Source organism: Hevea brasiliensis, chromosome 17 (assembly GCF_030052815.1).
Source record: "Hevea brasiliensis isolate MT/VB/25A 57/8 chromosome 17, ASM3005281v1, whole genome shotgun sequence".
Classification (NCBI taxonomy): Eukaryota; Viridiplantae; Streptophyta; class Magnoliopsida; order Malpighiales; family Euphorbiaceae; genus Hevea; species Hevea brasiliensis.
This window is the reverse complement of record NC_079509.1, coordinates 17,271,981-17,294,514: the sequence shown is the minus strand read 5'-3', so window position 1 is coordinate 17,294,514 and position 22,534 is coordinate 17,271,981. Positions and strand designations below refer to the sequence as shown.

General features: G+C 29.1%; 1 protein-coding gene across 1 annotated transcript; it reads left to right on the top strand.

Annotated features, from left to right (window-relative positions):
* Positions 1-4,571: 4,571 nt before the first annotated feature.
* Positions 4,572-5,744, top strand: LOC110643191 (caffeoylshikimate esterase). The gene has a single exon (XM_021795462.2). It carries the CDS (start codon positions 4,707-4,709, stop codon positions 5,673-5,675), a length of 969 nt encoding a protein of 322 aa, XP_021651154.2. The 5' UTR covers positions 4,572-4,706; the 3' UTR covers positions 5,676-5,744.
* The last annotated feature ends 16,790 nt before the right edge of the window (positions 5,745-22,534 follow it).

Genomic DNA, 22,534 nt, shown 5'->3' with positions numbered 1-22,534 from the left:
CTAGCTACCTTACAATTGTGACCCTTCGATATTTTAGCTCTAGGGTTTTAAATCTCTACCTAGGATTTCCAAACTCTTTTGTAGTAATAGAACCCTGTTCAGGTATAACTGTACCAAAGTAGAGGCCATTTGCAAACAACCTCATCCTGGTGTACCACGGGAAAATACGTAACTCTACACAATAATCCCATGTCAGTACTGTAATCTGTAGCTTACAGCACAAATATCGAGAATATTGCATAGTTACTACGGTACATCCCACATACTAGATTTCCCGAATCTCTTATCTCTCTTGAACTCACTAATACTATATACTTACTTTGACGGGGCTATCCACTAATGACTACTAGCAGTGGTACCCTCGTTCCCATCTGAAGCAACTATATTGCCAAAAATCACCTTTATGTCCTCCCGCCTTGCACCATATAGGCATGACACTCAAACCTATACTGACAGAAACATAGCATTTCTTGGAGTACGTATCCTCATGGCAGACCTCAATATGTTTGCTAAATCTATTTCACATATCTATGTACTCCACAAAAATCAAGACACTAACTGAGGCACTCTTATATTACCCTAGGTATGATGCAGAATCTAGAAACAAAGAATAATAGAAGAAGACGAAACAGGACCCTATACTCTGCATGTGACAACTCTAGGTGTACATTTTCCCATGAATCTAAAGCCTAAGCTTTGATACCAACTTTGTTACGACCCAACCTATGGGCCGGACCAACACTAGGACTTGGGCTGGCATAAAGCCCCCAAGGCCAGTAGTAAGCCTTACTATTCCCAAACCCATAACTAGGCCCATAATTTAGGCCCAACATGCATATAAAATAAAATAAATTAAACTATTATAATATTATTTCTAGCTAATTTAACTCAATAATTATCATAAAGGAAAATTAGGGGAGCCCAGCTCAACCCTGCTACATCATTCATAAACTATTGAAAACTCAAAAAAATTTTCATCTATAAATACAAAAACTTAAATTCATACAGTTCTTGACAAGATTAATGCTACTACTAATACATGTGGAGTTCTAAATTATAAATTTAGAGAATAATAATTCAATTAAGTAATTATTGATAACCTGTGAGGAAAAAAAGCAGGTTATTCTTAAAAAAGTTCTTCTCCTGTAGTATGAAAAAATAAGGTAAACAATAGTGAGCGTTCGACTCAGAGAGTAAAATACCAATTTTAATCATAATCTCTATAACTATCTAAAGCTAATGCATCTTGTGGAGTGAAATACAACATCATCAAATACACATCACATCATAACAGCAAAAAGGCAATTTGAAGTACTTACACACCCAACACTGTTCAAACAATACATATATGAGAGTTGATCCCCTATACAGCTTTCTTAATCCAACCTCTGCCAGCCAGTGTCTCTCAAGTAGGACTTTCACTTAATAAACCAAATGCAGGGTGTCAGTGAGTGTCTCTCAAGCCGTGTCTACCTCAACTTATGCATAAAGGACAGGGTCCTAGTGAGTGTCTCTCAAGCCGTGTTTACCCATCCTGTCCATATCCAATACCATACCACACGCATGCCAACGCACGCATACTGCTCCAAATTACCACAAATAGCATCCATGGTAATTCATCAATTAAGAATACAATATAAAACGTGCCTAGTGTTTAACTACATAGATACATATTTATAAGTGATGCATGGGCATGCCTAAACATATAATAATATTGAAATTATAATTAAAATTAATATTTTACTCACAGTACACAAAGATGACTGTAGAGGTTAGGTGAAGGAAGACGGTTGACCATGATCACCTACATAATTTTATTGTGGATTTATTAGTGCTAATTCAAATAAAAATAAATTTAAAGAGGCAACATATCCTAATTTATGCTGAAAATTCGGCAGAGTTTCCCCTATACCTAGAACCTAGCCAACCTGCAAAAAGATTCAAATAACACTTCTAAATTTCAATTTTCACAATCACATTTCATCAACATTATATGGCCCCTCCTGGGCCCTCCAAATTAGACAATAGTCATAAACTTGAAAAATTATATTTTAGTCCCTATAATTGATATTTTGTAAAAATCCACTCAAACAAGTTCTGAAAATTCTAAAATTTTGCCCCGCGATCCTTAATAAAGTTATAAAGCTATCATAAAATGAATTGTAATTTTCTAATCACTCATAAATATTTTATTCAAGAATATTATTCAATTCTATAAGTTTCCAATAGCTAACATATTCTTAATTCAACCCAATTCAGTATTCACATATTTAAACCTCTATTCTCAAGCTTCAACCAATCATATAAAATTTAAATATCATAATTTCAGATAATCTTATATGCCCATATACTAAAAATCTAACTAATATCCATCTTTATTTTTCAAAAATATTCTACAATCACTTAAAAATTCAATAAACACTATAGAATATATCCAAATAATTTTACTTTTATCATTTATTTTTCTTAGAATTTTTTCTAATTTTTCCTGTTTAAGAAACACTGTATTTAAGCACCACAGACTGTGAAATAATGAAAATAATCTTACCCAAAGCTTATTTATGTCTCAAAAATTTCAAAAATTTATGAGGAAGCCTCTGAAAGTTGAATTATCCCCAAAGCTCGCCGGAGCCACCGCCAGAACCACCGCACACGGTGGCCGGCCGTCAGTCGCCGGCAACATCTGTCTATCATCATGTTTCTCTCCTCTCTCTCAGTTCATAAGTGGTCTCGGATCATCAATCCAACGGTCAGATTGTCCTAGATCTGACCCAAAAGCTTGAAAATTTTGAAATTTCTCTCCTCCATATCTCACTCATCCGACCTCCATTTGCTGCAAAATTAGTATCAAAAGAAAGCTCTCGGAACAAGCTTTCCAACGCCACGTGAATCGCCTTGATCGGACCTCGGATGAAGCCGGAATTGCGCCTGGAAGTTGGACCACCTGCCCACGCATTTCCCTCTCTTCTCCCTCTCTTGCCGTCGCGTCTGGTGGTGCTGTCGGCCGACTGGTGGTGCACCGGCAACGTCCAAGGTGGGGGGACCTCTCGCCGGCCGGCCATGGTGGCTGGAGGCTCACCAGTCGGAAGAAAAAGGGAGGGGGAGGGAGAGTGACAGGAGAGAGAGTTTCAGGGGGGGGCTGCTGGTTTTTTTTTTTTTTCTAAGAATGAACCTGGACAGACATGTTGTCCAGATTCATTTCCTGGAAAAATTTTAAATTTTAAATATTTAATTTAATTTTTAATTTATTTATTCTAATTATTTTCTTTTATTTTAAAATCAATTCAAATAAATCTTATAGTATTAATAACATGATATTTTAATTTTATTTTACTTATAATTTATTTTTTTATTTACTATTTTTTTTTTGGGTTGTTACAAATATATAATTATTAATCTATTATATTATATCATTTATTTTATTATTGAAATAAAAAAATAATTAAATTTTAAAAAAATAATTAAATAACTTTAAAAATATAGATAAAATAATAAATTAATTATTAATGTTAATAAAGGAAAAACTTATAATTAATTTTAAGTTTTTAGGTATAAATAAATATTTTATATTTTATGTTATTAATAAAAAATATTTTAACAAAGTCGAAATGCATTAATTAAAATATTAAAATTATAAATAAAAAAGATAAAAGTATTAATAATATTAATTTTCGAGTTAAATAAAAAAAAGAAAATATAGTTAAAATAAAAAAAAATGAAATCAGCTATCAGTTGATGAGAAACAACTCTAAAAATATAGTTGATACAAACTGCAGATAATGGGTATCATATCGTATCAGCTTTATTTTTATTTTTTTAAGCTTACCAAACACTCTAGTTCACTTGTTTTGGTGTCTATCTGCTATCAGGTGCACTAAACAAGTGAACCAAACACCCTCTAAGTAATGAGTAGTTCACTCAATTTAAGATCAAGATATACCACTAACCTTATTAAGAAATTATAGTAGAGTTTATAAATCGCCTACTAAAAGGGAGGTTATAATATTTGTTGATAATTTTTTTTATATGAAAATTATTATTATTTTTTAAAATTTTTTTACTAATTATTTTAATTTAAATTAGAACTCCTAATTTCAGGAAAATTTATTCTAATAATAAGTAATTAATTACTTAATTTAATTACTAATTAACAGAAACAACAGTATGAGGTAAGAAACTTTTAAGTACAATTTTAATGAAAAGAATTTACATTTTTATTTTGCCCGAGGTGACTAGGCCATTCCGATTTTGGTTTATGTCAATTAAAAAAAGTAAAAAAATATTCTAAAAGTTTTTCCAAGACCTAAAACATTCTGTATCTTTAAAATAAGGAAGAAAAAAAAAACCACTTCGTAATTTTTCAGGTTAAGTTTTCTTGATTTCATTAATGAAATTTTAATTCATAAAAAAAAATTGTGTAAAAAGTTGTTTTTGGTGTGGTGTTAGTGTAATTGGAACATGTGTTTCTTTTGCCTAAAAGCCACATAAAGTGTTAGGTGTGAGGACAGTTGAGAGATGATAATTAGGCGGTTGAAGGGTCATCTCTCTCCCTCCATATAATGCAATGCTATTGCCAGGTAACTCTCAATCTCCATTCTCATTATTATTCCAATCATTCCCAACTTTTCCCTTTCAAAAATTTCTCTTCAATTTTTTATTTCCTGGAAAAAAAAAAAAAAAAGAAAGAAGATCAGAAGGTAATCATTATGTCTCACCCAATCCACCAAGCCAATGAAAATAGCCCATTTGGGGACTTCACAAGAGAAGAGTTCTACAGAAAGAACCAAATTCTTCACCAACAATCCTTCATGCTCAACGAGGAGAACATGAACATCTTCACTCAATCATGGCGTCTTGATTCCACCTTCAACCCTAAAGGGTTAGTAGCTATGGTCCATGGCTACTCCTCTGAAAGCAGCTGGCTCAATGAGCTTACTGCAGTAGCTATAGCCAAAAATGGGTTCTTGGTCTGTGCTCTTGACCTCCAGGGCCATGGCCGCTCTGATGGGTTGCCTGGTCACATACCAAATATCCAACCTGTTGTTAATGATTGCATACAGTTTTTTGACTCTGTTAAGGCAGATAATCCCAAGCTTCCTGCTTTTCTTTATGGAGAATCACTAGGAGGTGCAATTTCAGTTCTCATATGCTTACAGCAAAGATTTGCATGGAATGGTTTGATTTTGAACGGCTCAATGTGTGGAATTTCTCCCAAGTTTAAGCCCATTTGGCCATTGGAGAAGCTACTTCCTGTGGCTGCACTGTTTGCACCCACTTGGAAAGTAGTGGCCTCAAAGCCAGTGGCTAGCAAATCTTACAAAGAAGAGTGGAAAAGAAGGTTGGTGGCAAAGAACCCGAATCGCCGGACGACAGGGAAGCCACCGGCAGCGACAGCATTAGAGTTTCTGAGGATTTGTGAGTATATAAAGGGGCATTGCCATGAACTAGAGGTTCCATTGCTGATGGTGCATGGGGAGGATGATATGGTCTGTGACTTCAACTCTGCTAGGTTTGTGTATGAATCAGCTGCGAGCAAGGACAAAACTATGAGGGTATTTCCTGGTATGTGGCACGTTTTGATTGGAGAACCCAAGGAAAATGTAGAGCTTGTATTTGGGACTATCTTCGCATGGCTTGGAGAGCATGCTCCTCAGGCTAAAACAGCCACAAATTAGCTTCTTTTTTTTTTGCTTTATTTTTAAGTGATAAGTTTTAATGTTTAAATAAAATCTCATATTCGTGAATTTTTTTCTCTTTTGCATCGTAAATTATTTACCAATACTAATTTAATATTTCTATTTCTTTATAAATATATATATTAAAATTGATGAAATTTTTACTTTGTAGTTCATGGGTTAGATTTTTTATGGCATGATTTTTGACACATAAATACTCTTTTCTCTTATATATTGTTTACACAACTTCTTTTTCTATTTATTACAATATATATATATATATATATATATATATATATATAATTTTATATGAAATAATAATTTTTATTTTAATATTTAGTTTCATCTACTAATATAATAGTATCCACGAATAATATACACCAAGGACATCATCTTGAATATTACTAATCAGGATTATTTACAATTATAAATAAATACAGACTTAAAGATGATTTTTAATGTAAATTCATTGTCATGGATAACTCGTTCGTGTCCTCTCTTGTTGTCCTTGCAAGGAGTGGAGCCGGAAAATGTTTCTTGAGGGGACCAACAAGTTATATACTATTTATATAACACTCAAAATTTTTAAATAATTATTTTATATGTAAATTATAATATTTTATTTTATTAAATATTAGGAAAATTGATTTAAAATTTTTTAGATTTTTAAAATCGGGTTTATTTTTTTGAGATAATAAATTTCATCGATTTTTAAAAATTAATTTAAATACCACGTGGCAAAATTAAAATTATATTTGGACTCCTCATATTTTTTTGAGTTTTCGATAATTTTTTTCGAAATTTTTAGGTCTTGTTTTGGGTCTCAAGGCAGAGTAAAAATTTAATTTTGGGTATCTTGAATAGAACCAAATTGAATCGGATAGGCCCTTTTCTTTCGCTTCTTCTTTCCCGCGCACATGACTCTTCTCCCATCCCCTCTCATTTTCTCTCTCCTCCTCCCTTCCCCACATCAGCCGACCACTCCTCTCCCTTTCCCCAGTCGCTGACGCCTCACTAGGAAGCCTCCCCTCCACAGGTCGCCGCCTGGATTGCCGGAAAAATGCGCCCAAATCTCCCTTCACTCGTAGTGCGATGCTTTATCTTCCCAGCCAAAATTTGGTAGATCTAATTACCAATTGGACCGGGTCCAGTGTCAATCACCTTTTTTTAAAAGACACTAAGGATACGAATTTTCATCAAGCGGTTTGTCTGAATCGAGCTTAGGAAGTTTTAGCCTATTTCGACTTTTGGCTAAATTTCTCCCAAACCAGGAACCTCACGGAGATTTTGAGAGTACCAATGTGCTTTACTCGGCGAGAGCTTCGCGGTGATATAAATTTCAAAATTTTCTGACACCGAAAATCCGATGGTCCAACGAACTTTGCAATATTTTTCTGAGCCTTTAATGAGCTTATTTAATTAAATAAAAATTATATTATAACTCTTTGTGTTGTGGGCTTCGCGTAGGTACTTTCATTTTTTAGAAATTTCATTGGCGCCCGGATTTGCATTTTCGGATCAGATAGGCTGACTGTCGGAATTATCTAAGAAGCAGGCCAATATTACAGTCCTCGCCACTATTTTCAGATGCTCTGGATGCATTCAAAGCATCAGAATTGGCGTAGGTAAACCCAAACTCTAAATTTCCTTATTTATCTAGTACTGAGTTTAGAATAAAAATCCATAAAATATTTGTAGGTGACTAGAAAATTATAATTCATTTTGCAATAGCCTTATAACATTGTTAAGGACCACGGGGAAAAATTTTAGAATTCTTAGAGTTAGTTTGAATGGTTTTTGCTGAATATCAGTTTTAAGGACTATAACAAAATTTTCTGATTATGTGAGTTTTGCCTGGTTTGGAGAGCCCAAGAGGGACCATGTGATATTGTTGAGATGTGAGTTTGAGACTTGTGATTTTAGAAATGTGATTTGAACCACTTTATAGGTTTGATAGGTTCTAGGTACAGGAGAAACTCTGCCGGATTTTCGGTATAAATTAGGATGTCTTTTATCTCTTTAAAGTCTTGTTTTAAAGTTAGTATTGATAAATTTAGAATATAATTATTTAGGTAATCAGGGTCAGCCATCCTCCTCCATAGCCACTTCTGGTTAATCTGTGAGCAGATATTGATTTTACCTATGATTTCAATATTATTATATATTCAAGGCCTGCCCATGCATCATTTATAAATATATGTATATAGCTATTATTAGGCACACCTTGTGTTGTATTCTTATTTGATGAAATCAATGTGGGTGTCTCCTTAAGGTAATTTGGAGCTCTATATGTGTGTTGGGACGTGTGGCATGGTATTAGATATGGGTAAGATGGACAAATCAGCTGGAGTTAGTCTTGCTGGGGCCTGATCCTTTTTGTGATAAGTAGGGGTAAATACGACTTTGAGTTGATCTTGTTGACCCTCACATTTAAATTATTAAGAGAAAATTCGGCTCGAGTTGATCTCACTGGCAGACGTTGGATTAAAAGTTGTATAGGGGATCAGCTCCCATATGCATACATATGTTGATGTGACATGTGGGTGTGTGAGTGCTTTAAATTATTCTTTGTGCTAATATTATTTGAATTTGGTTGAATATGTTGGTATTTATTACATTTTATTCTCAGGGATGCATTAGTCTCAAGTAGTTATAGAAATTTAGGAGTGTAAACGAACCGAGACGAGCCGAACTTTTAATAGTTCAAGCTCAGCTCTTTATATTTTTTTTTCAGGCTCGAGCTCAGCTCAAGCTCGATTCGAGCTTTAATATTCAAACTCGAGCTCGGCTCATTACATATATATTAAACTCGAGCCTGATTCGAGCTCGGCTCGTATCAAACTCATTTATAATACAAACGAACCAAGCTCGAGCTCGGCTCGTTTATAAACTAAACTCAAACTCGTTAATATTATTATATTAAAATAAAATTTAATTTAAATAAAAGTAAATTAAAAACTTAAAAAAAAAAAAACTAAAGAGCCCATTTGAGCCCCACATGTTGGCTTGCTAGCCAATTAAAAAAAAAGCTTTTTCTTTTTTAATTTATTAACTTTTATTTTTAAATTTTAACTTGCTTTTATTTTATATAAATAATTTACTACAATAAAAGCCTAATGGTACAATATAATGTATAATTAAAATTTTATCATATTTATTATTACATTTATAAATTTTTAAGGTTTAAATTTGATTAAAAATCACATTTATATTATACATATGTTTAATCTAATTTCGTGGATCTTAACTAAACTCAATAGTATTATGATTTAATTAAAAAGATTACCATATGATACAAATTCAAGATAGTATATGATATCAATATATTAATTAAAATTATAATTAACTCAATTACATGTGTATGTATATACACACAATCTAATCTCATGACACTTAACTAAACTCAATAGTATTATGATTTAATTAAAAGATTACTATGTAATTAAATACAATATATTATATAATATCAATATATTAATGATAATTATAATAAACTCAATTACATAAATGTGTATATATATATATACACACACACACACACATAATCTAATTTCATGGCTCTTAACTAAATTCAATAGTATTATAATTTAAATTTAACATATTAACAATTTAATTTTTAGGAAATAAGAGGATAATATTAAGCAGGAAAAAATTTAGGAGAGAAAAATTTTTAAAGGATGCATAAAGAGAAAGTATTTAGAGAGATAAGAAGAATAATAATTGATAAATAGTTTAGTATTAAAATTGAATATTAATCTTTTAAAAGTTTAAAATTCACATAAAAGAAAATTAATTAAGAGATTGGAAGTGAGACTATATATAGAAAGAAAGTAATAATAATTGTTAGATATATTAATGTTAATTTTGAAACTTAATATTTTAAAAGTTTAGAATTTTAATAGAGAAGGAAGAGAATGATAGATATATGCTTCACGTTTCAAATCACACTAACGTCAAAAGTATGTAATTTTAAATTTTTTAGTAATTTAATATAGAAAAAATAGTTTACAATAATTTTTATGTATTTATTATCCAATATTCTAAACTTATTCTTATATAAAAATTAACTTATTTTTTTAAAAAAATAAATCTAAAGCATAAATAATTATATAATTAAAAATATATTTTATATATTGTTTATATCATATTTTTAAAGAATATATTATTTTAAAAAAATTATAAACAAAATAAATATATTTATAATATTATAAAATTATAATAATTAATATAAATATTTTTGTAAACGAACCAGCTTGCAAGCTTGTTCAACGAGCCAGCTCGCGAACTTATAAATGAGCCGAGCTCGAACTTGAGCTTAAGTCGAATACTGTTGAGCTCGAGCTTGGCTCGTTTATTAAACGATCTTAAAATTCGAGCTCGAGTTTGGCTCGTTTAGAAATCAAACCGAATCGAGCCGAGCCGAACCTCGAATAGTTCATAAGCGGCTTGGTTCATTTACAACCCTATAAAAATTATGTTTAAAATCAATATCTTACTCTATGAATCGAATGCTCACTCCTGTTCACCTTATTTTTCTAGGTTACAGGAGGATCTCCTTCTTGTGATTAACATATTTCCTTCATCGCAGGTCTCTTAGCAACAACATCAGTATTTTATAGTATTAATTAAAAATCTAGAGCTCTGCATGTGCTAAAAGTATTTTATTTAGCTTGATACTATAATAGTTTATTTATTTTGAAATTGTAAACCTATTATTTATACATATGTGGATATATGGGATGAGTATTTATCTTGATTAAGGGAGCTGAGCTCTCATTTGATTAAATTGTAATGTTGAGGATTATGAGGGTGAGCTGAGCTCCCTAAATTAATAAATTTTGTGATTATAGATCGGGTGAGCTAAAAACTCCCTGTTGGATAATCCAATTTATTGCCAGACTCTGTTCGTTTGTCTTCTTAAAATTAGACTACAGTAATAGGCCTTAGGTTTGGGCTTGAATTAGTTAAGCTTATTACAGGCTTTGAGAGCTTTATGTTGATCAAAGTCCTGGTGTCGATCCGGTCTATAATTTGGGTCGTGACAATTTATTATTATTGCTTAATCCACTTAAATTTTTTTAAAAAATAAATATATATAAAATACATTATTATTTTTAATCATTTAAAAAAATTATTAAAAATTAATATAAAATACAAAATTAGTATCAATTTTATATTTTGAATTAATATTTATAAAAAAGAGTTTAAGTAACTATACAATTTATTTTTTCCAAAAATTTGTATAATTTATTTATAATTTTTTTCACATTTTAAGTAATACATAAAATTTTGAGATATACATAAAATATTTTATATTTAAATTTATTAGGTAGCATATATATATATAAGAAGAAAATACTCTTAATTTGTAATTATTATTTTAATATTTAATGTACTAAAATAACTGTAAAATATCTTAATTATTAAAATTTATATTTTTTGACAATAATTTTTTTTATTTACAATGATTTTAAAATTTAATTGTGATTAAAAATTATATATATATATACACTTAAAATTAACTAATTAAATAAATGATCCCACCAAATAAAAATTTTAGCTCTGACAATTGACAAATTATAGATATATATAAAATTTTAGGAGGGTGGGGGCATGCCCCTAGCAGCTCCCCTTTCCCCTGCCTCTCCCCTTCCCTCTGCCACCTGGTGCTGCCATTTATGCCCCCACCAGCGCCCCTTTCCCTCCGCCCCCTGGTCCCTACATTTGTGACTGTCCCTCGCACACGTCAAAACAAAAATATCATAATACTGGCTAATAGGAACCTTTTGTTGACGGTGAAGCCTCGTTGATTCGGAGTTTGCCAAGTCAATTGAATTTCAATCAACTTAATTATTTATTATAATGGATTTGATGTCTAATATAATTCGTCAAATTTTGCATATGGATTTTTTATTTTTTCCATTATTTGTGTAGAAAAGAAAATAACCTAACAACAACTTAATTAATTTAATACATAATTTAATAATATTTTTAAAAGTTAAAAAAAAAATACAATCAACAAATATTTGATATGAATGATTTAACATTCTTATATTTTAATAAATATTAAATATTTAATTTTTTTAAATAGAGAAATATTATTGAGAACATTTTATCATTCAGTGAGTTTATCCGATACAAATATATTAGTCTTTATCTATTGAGATGGGATATCAATGAAATACAAGAAAAAAGAAATTCAATAATCATTTATGATAGCTTAAAATTCATAATATATTTATATTCTATGATCTTATTCATGAAAAAATATCTTAAGTTTTAATTTTGATAAATATGATAACTAAACATTAATTTCTTATTTTTATTTTGTATAAAAAAAAAAATGAGAAGATCTTCTCACATGAATATGCTGGTCAACTAGACCAAATTAAAAAAAAAAAAAAAAAGTAAAGTGTTTTTAGGGTTTAGCATTTAAAATTTAGAGTTTCAAGTTTAGAATTTATAATTTAGATTTTAAAATTTTAAAATTTAAAATTTTAGTGTCTAAAGTTCAAATTTTCAGAATTTAGAATTTAAATTTTTAGAGTTTTGAATTTAGAATCTTAGAATTTAAACTCTTAAGGTTAGTTGGAATAGTTAAGACATGTTATTATTGGGTCAAGTAGGGTTGCCCCATTAATTTTTTCTTAGTGATTATTTATACTTATTTTATTTTATGCAAATGTACTTTTTTTTTTAGTTTGTGAATATTATGTATATTTTATATTTGTAATTCTTATTTCCTAAAAAATAATTGTTGTAGTGTGTTTGTTACACCAAAATTATTCAAGGTAGGATTGGCAAGATTGTGGATTATTTAAATTTATTTTTTTTAAAATAATTTTAGATTAAATTATTACGATTTGTTTTAAAATAAATTATTTTAAAAAATTCAATTAAATTTTCACACAATTATATTTATTTTTATTTTTTAAAATATTTTTTTACTTAAAAAGAATTAAACTTTTTATTTTAAATATAAGAATTGATTAAAAAATTAATTAAATTGAATTATTGTAAAATTTTAAATTAATTTATAGATTATGGATTGTTTCATATCAAAATTTTATTTTTTACAAAAAAAATTAATTCTATTAATTTAATTTTTAAATTAATCTAAATATATTAATTTTAAAATATTAACTTTTATAAAAAAAAATTAACTACTATTAACTAATGTCTCAAAGACACTTTTCAGAAAATCATACAAAATAATTTAAATTGGACATATATATATATATATATATATATATATATATATATATATATATATATATATATATATATATATATATATGTAATGGAGCTTTCAAGAATCAAGGACTGTATCCAAGGCTCGTTTTCAGAGAGGCATTCATAACTGCCAGTCTCACCATCAACACATCAACTACCCAGCTCAAACTCCACCACAACAGTGGCAACCTAATCCTATTTATTTATTTATTTTTAATTCAAAAAATTCTTTAATAAAAGAAGGAGTTATTAAAATTTAATTATTTTAATATTTATTGTTGAAATATTTTCGACTTAATTTTCATATATCACAATTAATTTATTTTTTTATCAATTTTAAAAATAAATACTTTTAAAATAAATAATCACTCAAACCTAAAAATAAACCGAACGTTGTTATTACTTAATTATTATGAGATTGCTTATATTTAAAATTATATATAATTTAGTGTTTTTATTTTATGTAATATAAAAATTAAATCTAAATCATTTGAAAATAAATATTTATTTACTATTTGATCCGAGCAATGGGGAAGTCGAATAAAATATTATTTCGTAGGATAAAATATGGAAGTATATATATATATATATATATATATATATATATATATATATATATATATATAATCGTGGAGAATAGGACGAAGACGCAACAAAAAGGGGTAGCATGTGATATGGTGTAGGGTTGCCGACACACAAAATTTTGGTTGGTGGAGATTAGATTGATTTTGTTTATCAAATGTTTTATTATCATGAAGGGTGTGGGACCATTTAGGTATTAATTATTTAAATAATATTATTTTAAAAATATTTTATTAAAATAATATGAAATTTAAGTATTTACTAAAATAATATAATATTATCAAAATTATAAATTGAAAAAGTAATTTTATGTTTAAGTATTTAAATAAAAAATTATCAATTAAAATATAATTTTTATACAGTAATATTATTTATAAAATTATTAGTTAAACTGATAATTTTATGTGTTATCACATCAATTAAAACTCTTAATTTTTGACACTAAAATTATTATTTTATTTGATGATTTTAAAAATAAACTATCGCAATACATTAGAAAATAAATCATAGGAAGATGGATCCATTTTTTTAGTCAATGAGAAATCTCATTAATTTAAAGTAGAGTAACAAATTTATTCTAAGATAAAATTGTCATATTTTATAAAGTTAGAGTTATAATATTATAAATTTATTTAAAGCACAATTAAATTCAAAAAAAAATAATTACACTCATAATAAAAATGTAAATTAAAAGTAGTTGTAATACTCTTAATTTATTTAAAACTATCAATTAATTTTCATTTTAAGGAATAATTTCAAAATAAATAATTATATGTTTGTTTATTACAATAAATGAATATAAAATTAATAATTAATAAATATAACATAATAGCAGTATTTAAGTTGGTGATTTTTAGTATAGTACGTAAAGGTGCACCGCAACATTTAAAAAAAAAAATGCCAAAAATAACTCCCTTCAAAGTTAAAGAGTTTCCTTCCCTTAAGCAAGGTTCTTTCTTCTTCCCCTTTTTATCTCAATTCTTTTTTCTTTTGTTGCCTATATATATATATATATATATATTCTTTGCATGTAACTTGATTTTTTTTTTCTCATATTATATACAAAGTTTACTGGTTGAATTGTTGTTTGGATTTTGACATTAGGAAGTAAAAATATTGCAATTAAGGTAAATTTTAAATATTAATGTAAATTATTTATTTTGATTAATTTTGTAATATGTTTATTTAATATTTTAATTTTGATAATTTTTTTAACATGTATGTCAAATTCTATAATAAATTTAATTAAAAATTAAATTAATATATTGATATGATATGGAATATTTTGATTTTAGTATTATGCTATTAAACTTGTGATAATTGGAAGAGTACTGTAACACCCCTATATGCATAGTCCTATGCAAATCACTGTTTCGGTGACCGGTGTTGATCCGGATAATTAAAAGGATTAGAATCATATTTAAGTCACCTAGAAAAGCCATGAACAAAAATTAATAGTAATTACCCGAAGGTTAAATATAGATCAGAAAAATATAATATAAAAAGTTAAATGAGCCGGGGGTCACAAGGATAGGTGATCGCACCGGGAAATGATTGCGAGATTAGTCAAAACCTTAATTTCGTACAGGGCATTGTGACACTGCAGCCCGAGGAAAAATTGCAGAGTTAGGGAAAATATGAAAATCATAAAAAAAGGTTGAAAACCATATCAAATAATTAGGTCAGAGTTCCAGAAGAAATACAGTATTATTGGTAAACCGGATCAGACCGGCGAGTGACAAATTGGTCAATTCACCCATAAAGGTGAATCACGACCTAACTGTCCAATAAAATTTGAGAAATAAAAATTTCAGAATATAGAATTAAATTAAAGAACAATGAAAAAATAAAGGAAAAGAAAAGAAAAGAAAATAAAATAAATTTTTATGACATCATCCTAGTGAGGCAAGCATGACATCAAAAAAGTAATTATAATTTAATTAACTAATTATGGATAGGTATAAATAAAATAAAATGAAAATTAAAAGCATAATTTTGGTCTTCTTCCACCTCTCTTTACCGCCACGCTTCACTCATCTCTCTCTCACACAAATTTCTCTCAATTTCCACCATGGAAGCTTACGGTTAAACTTCCTAAACCCTAATTTTAACCCTAAATACCCTACTTTCCTTAAAGAAAACTAGTAATTGAGCCTTGGAAAGAAGATTGAAGGAGAAAGAAAGAAGAAAAAGTTGAAGAAATTGAAGATTGAAAAGTTATACAAAGGTTAGTAAATAAACACTTAATTTCTCTTTAGAATTATGTTTATGTGTATGAGTTAAGCTTGAAATTGTGGAAAAATTTAATAAAATCAAGTGTGGTGGACCATTAGAGAATTTCGGTCATGCTAGGGATAAGTGGAAGTAATGGTGCTTAGTTCAATTAAACATAAATTCTTAGTGAATTGATGATGGATAGGTGATTTGTATGTGTGAATTGCATAAATTGCAACATTTAGAAAAATTAGGGTTCCTGACCCTTAGGGTTTGGAAAGAAAATTTGAGAATTTAGTAAATTGATGTATCTTGACATAAGTGAGGTTTAAAATGGTTAATTGGTGTAATTTAAAATGTGTTTGAATGGAGAGAAGTTCAGTCAAATTCGGATTGGTGAGGGGTCACTACTGGACAACCTGACCAAGGTCCATTTCAGGGATTAAAACTATAATTATGTCCCTCCAATTAGTGTGAGGCCAATTGGAGATGAAAGTATACACATAATGACACATTTTTCATGTAGAAATCATACCCAGAAAGTGACTCTAAGATAGTAAACAATTAGGTCAAATCCGGGTAATGTGCACTGCCACTGTATCAGAATGACCAAATGAATAGTATTTGTTCATTTGACCATAAGTTGGTGAAGGAAGGTCCAAATGACATGAATTTTATATGGATGGAAAGCTGAGACATAGCACTACAACTTTTATGAAGAAAATAAACCTAAATTCTGACCATAACCCATCCAAAAAGTGAGCTACAATCAGCACACCAAAACTGCCAAAACCAAAATTGTGCTTAGAATTCTAGGTTTGAACCAATCCGGCTAGCCTTAGAAAAATAGGCATAACTTGAGCCAAAAAAACTCCAAATGGAGTGATTCAAAAAGGGAATTAAAGATAAGATAATAAGGAACAACTTTGATGAAGAACACTTAGCCAAATTTTCATAGTAGCCAGACCAATGGAACAGTACAAAATAGTGAATCAAAACTAAAATTTTGGATTTGCACCTAGGGAAATTAGAAATTGAATTGGCAATCAATGCCAATAAAATCGACACCCAAAATGTGATATATGAGTGCAATTAGAATTAATAAACCTATTTAGTAGGAAAAAATCAACATTTTGACTTGAATAGTGTAATGAATAGTGACACAAAATACAAAATTCAAAGGATACCATTTTAAGCAAATTTAAGACTACAATTAAATAGGCATGAAATAAATTAATGGATTAATTATGAGATATGGTACTGAAACACTGTAAACTGTGTGTTTCAATTGAAAAAGAGACTAGAAAGGGATCTTCAAGGAAAAACTAAAAATTAGAGTAAACTAGTTGACAAAGAGATTTGTGCACAACTAGTTTTTAATTGATTTTATTCTAAATATTTCATATGATTAATTGACGTTATGTTCTTTATTTATTATGTTTATCCAACATCGAATTTATTTCAATGATTATTGGAAATTTGTTATAGTATAAATGAGTTTAGTTTTGGGAAAATGGTTCAGTTGTAATTTTATTTTAGATATGGATTGAATGAGTTCAGTTTCGAAAATTTGTGATTGAAATGAGATTTGCATGGAAAAATACAAATTTATGTTTTGAATTGTGATGGGCATAAAAATTATTGGATATTAGAATTGTCTTTGAATGGAATTGTGTTGTGATTTATGCTCACAAAAAGGACAAAGAAATTCATGATATTGTTTTATATCTCACTATAGATGCTTGACTAGGTTATTACCCGTCTCCCTCATTTGTTGAGGAGACAATGGAGTTAGCTTTGTTTTGACTACCATGGTACGTGCACAAGCTTAAATTCTCCTCTTATTAGAGGTTAGATTTAAGTTTTTCATTGGCCCTTTCGGAAGTAGCATTATTGTGGTGTGTACTGCGCATGATGATTCGACCTCCCCGACCATAGGGAGTTAGAATCCTGATTCGATCTCCCCGACCATAAGGAGTTAGAATCGCCCCGAAGATGGCCCTTATAGATTAGTCTTGCATAGTTAGTGAGATAAAGAATGGGTTTTGAATAGTAAGAATTGTGATTTCAAATGGGATTTATGCATAATTGATTTTATTGAAATTAAGATTTATTTCCATAAATTATTGGAATTACTTTAAATGTTCAGTTATGATTTGACAAATTGAAATTCTTGAGCAGAGTCATTTTAAAAAATAATTTATTTTATTGGTAATGAATATTTTGATTTTCGAAATTTTGATTGAATTTCAAAATTTCCAAATTCTTTGCTAAAATTTTGGCAAGGTATTGTATATTATATTTTAAATTATAGTTGTGCACCACTGAGTTCACCATTCAGCGATAGCTTTGTATGTTGTTACAAGTGAAAGTAAAGATAAAGCAGCTAAGTGAGATTTCCAGTAGTTGCGCCTTGAAAACTCATTGGGATTAGCTTCGGGTATATTAGAGGTATACCCTTGTACATTAGATTTTGATGTATGCATGTAATTATATGTATGTAAATTATTTGAGCAGTTGTACAAAAACTCTTATAATATTGTTTTGGTATGTAATGAAATCAAACTATTGTAATCTTAATTTGAGAATTTCTTTACTTGTATATTTTGTAATAGTAATTTTATTATCCTAATGAGTATGAAATTCAAATTTCCTCTTGAGTCTTGAAATCCATATATGGCTTGAAAATTGAATTGAGTGATTGTGTTGAATTGGGATATGAAAATAATTTGTATTGGAGTTGTGGTTGAGAAAACATATTAGAAGTGTGTTTCTTTTCAAGTTTTGAATAATTGTTTTTTCAAAATACAGCCGACACTCTGCTGGAATTTTTGTAAAAATTACGGTAGTTTTAAATATCCAAAAATTTGATTTGTGACTTAGTGTCAATTAAAGGTTTTTAATATTTGTAAAAAATTTACCCGCCAGCTTAAAAATGAACAGAAATTGTTTTAAAATCCCTTATAGTATATTTAATGGGATACCGGTAGGCGAAGTACGGTAATTCATTAGGTGTACTACGGAAACATGTTATGCCTTACAAGGATTAGGGTGTGACAAGTACATTCTAATAATATATTTTATGTAATATTTTTATTTATATTTCATGCAATAATTATTAACTTCCACCCAAAAATTTATAATATTATTTCTTTGTTTACTCACCTAATCAAACATCTTCAACTCTTTTATGCTTCTATTTCAAAAAGTTTCATGTTTAATATTAATTTATTATTTAATTCTTCGAACTTAATTTTTATTATTTTACTTTCATTAAATCTGAAAAAAATTAATAAAGAAAATAATTACACTCATAACAAAAATATAAATAAAAAAGAGTTGCAGTACTCCTAAAAAAATTATATGCATTAATCATTACTCATATGAAGAACAGAAGAAATTTCTTTTATAAGGGAAAAGAGAAAAGAGGGAAAAAATGATATGAAAGTAAGGCAAAACTTTAAAATTTTCATAATTTATTCTCTATGCTTTTAAAATATAGTCTCTACATTTCATGTGTTCTAACAATCTGACACATGCTCAAAAAAATACCATTTCAAATGGTATTTTCTTAAACAATATGATAGACCCTAAAAATATTATTTGGACTGACAGTTTTTTAAGCATTGACACACATTGACACGCTGACATACACTTATAGGACATGTTGATAAATTGCCATTGAAAGTGCTTCTTCAAATGGTGATTTTTTGTTTATTTTTTAAAACTTGAAAATATTTGTTAACCGACGTTCTTTCAAGCAAATACTATCTTTGTAAATAGTTTTAAATTCACATTAAAATGATAAATAGTTTAAAAAAATATTATTTAAATAATTAATCTACTGTTTAGAGTCTAAATTGATTCCCTCAGTTTATTGTAAATACTAAATGAGGAAAAGAAAATGTAAAACAATAATATTTTTATTTCATTTGATTTTATATAAAATTTAAACTCAAAACTTTATAATTTTTAAAGTGGAGATTAGGCTATGTTTCATAGAAAATAATTTATATATGAAAATGTTAATATTAAGTTAATAATATGTATTTATATTATGTATAGATAATTTTTTAAAAAAAATATTTTCTATTAATTATTTTTCTAAATTAACTAAATATTAAAAAAATGTAAAAAAAAATTTTTCAAAGAAATATTTTTCAGAAAACATACAGACCCTAAATTAAAATTTTGTAGTAAAATAATAGTGATATCAACAGAGCCTTTAATGTTCTTGATGAGAGGCCAGATTATAACCCAAACAAAGTGGGGCTGTTGTTGACAATTTGGTGGTCCTCCTGCGCCCCAGCGGGTTGCAGTTTTTCTGATCCCAGCTTTTATAGCTTCCATTAAGGCATGGCTCTGAACCTTTGGCCACCTGTGCTATCAATGCCAGACGGATTTTTTTGGCTTGAGAAATTGTGAACTCATAACTCAAAATTACATGCTTAATTGATCAATTATCAACCTAATACAGTTATGTATAACTAAAATATTAATGATATTAGAGTAATCTTTTAAAATTATATTGGGTCTCGAGTTTTCAAATATAATTAAAATAATTTATAAAATTGAACTCAATAAATACCATAGCAATCTTTATTTCTATTAAAGTGTGTGGGTTTGATTTCGATTCGAGGTCTAATTAAAATTAATTTAAAATTTGATTCGATTTTTTAATGTTTCAATTTCAATTTAATTCAATTCTTGATTTTTCAGTTTTGGTATGATTTTAGTTTGAGTTTCAGTTCTAAAAATAATTTTATATATTTTATATAATTGTTTTTATAAAAAATTACACTTAAATTAACATTGAGGTCTTAAAATTTGTTATTAATATGCATAAAACCTATAATATATTATTTCTTAACTATATAGTCCTTAATTTATATTTATATATATATATATATATATATATATATATATATATATATATATATATATAATTTATGATTAAATATATTATATAATATAATATGACATTAATAATTAATAATTATAATACGATTTCTTATAAAAATTTGCTCTTCCAAACTTAGCCTACCTTTCCAATTAATTTCTTTTCCTTTTTACTCTTGGTAACATTATTAATTTATATAGGATGGCAATAACATCTTTACCAAATGTGAACTAATTAAATTTGTAATCAAATATTAACAAAAGTGTTGACACCATATTTTGGCCGATCACCGAAGTCAAGGGACTTTAAAATCGACTCTCAGACGATGTCCTTCGATCACAAATTACTTTTTCGAACACATCGATTGTTCGATCATGAAATAAACCGATCCCACACTTAGTTAATTGTTTTCTGATCTCTTATCAGAGGGGTTCGAATCAGTGTCGGATCTCCGGATCATCCAGTCTTGCCTCCGATCTCTCTTTACAAATATTGTGGAAATTCATTTAGCTAATGTTAGGATCGGGCTTCTCACCTGAATGTTCCAGATATCCTTAAAATAAAGTTAAGATTTCTGTCCGATCTAATGATGATTTCGACCTCAAGAATTCAAATTAAGTCTTTCCAATTCTAATGTTCTAAAGTTTTACCAGGTGTTTGGTCATGGCTTAGTCCGATCTCATGCTTACGAGTGATGTCTTTCCGATCTCTTATACTTAGGTTAATAGTTGCTTTAAAGTTTAATGTTCTAATACATTCAAACAATCAAGTACTCAATCGAATAAATGAGATCGGTTAGCCGAGGTCTTCGGATCGGTCAAACTTCCTAAATCATGGATCGACTAATGGCGATTCGTTTAGGGATTAGATCGGACAAGCATATTAGAGATCGGAAAAATAACTAATAAAACAAAAATCTTCAAATAAAATATCATTTCATTTACAAAAGATCGGATCACATCATCTGGGCGATCTCAAGAGATCGGATTACATCATTGGGGAAATCTTTAAATATCGGATTACGTCATTTGGGCGATCTCTAAAGATCAACACTACATCTTACCTAATAATAGCCTATGTCAAAGCCTAGTCTTGTGGCTGAATCAAAAGATGTGTTTGATCAGAAAGCTAGCCACAAGTATTGGATAGATGTGCAGCTCAGATAGGGTGACTATGACTCTTATGATGGTGAGTGGAGTCATCGTCGATGTCATCGACCAGAACCGAGCTACAGTCGGGATGCCCGATGTGGTGAGGGGCCAAATGAACTTCAAGAGGCGGTCACCGACATTAAGATTGAAATTAGTAGTCCTCTTGCCTGATATCGATTCATCAATTATATCGGTAGACCGATTCGAGATCGGTATGATTGTCACTTTCGATCTTGATTGGTAAATTAGTCCAGTTCCCTCATTGTCATTAGATGTTGTCCTCATGGTTTTCTGATCGCCGGGATTGTAAATTTTCAGGCGAAGGGCGAAGAAATAGACGAAAAAAGATCAAAAGCAATCACTATAATCAGAAATATTGCCGGAAAAACTAGAATTGGAGAAATGGAGAAACTGAAGGAGGAGAAGTGAAGTATGAAGGGGATTTTTCGTTGGTGTATATATATAAGGCTTGAGCATTTATTGCATCTAGAAACCGAAGCGTATGCATCGGTAACTGAAGAATTAATTACTTTGACCAAGGCAAGTCAGATAACAAGAAAATATCTAAAATGGGAGAGATCGGGGAATGAGAAGGAGAGGATACTAGAGAGATCAGAAAAGGAGAGGGTCAATATAGGGAGAGCGGAAGAAATAGAGATCGAAAAGCACGGAGGGATTAAAATAACTTTCAATCAACTCTCTTTATAATCAGAGCCGAGTTAGTTAAAGTGTTGCAGGCGGATCAAATCTTCACCGCACACCTCATCTGCAGAAAAGCC

Bases quoted from the DNA above. Each gene is read 5' to 3' on its own strand.
- LOC110643191 (XM_021795462.2), top strand. From the start codon at position 4,707: ATGTCTCACCCAATCCACCAAGCCAATGAAAATAGCCCATTTGGGGAC.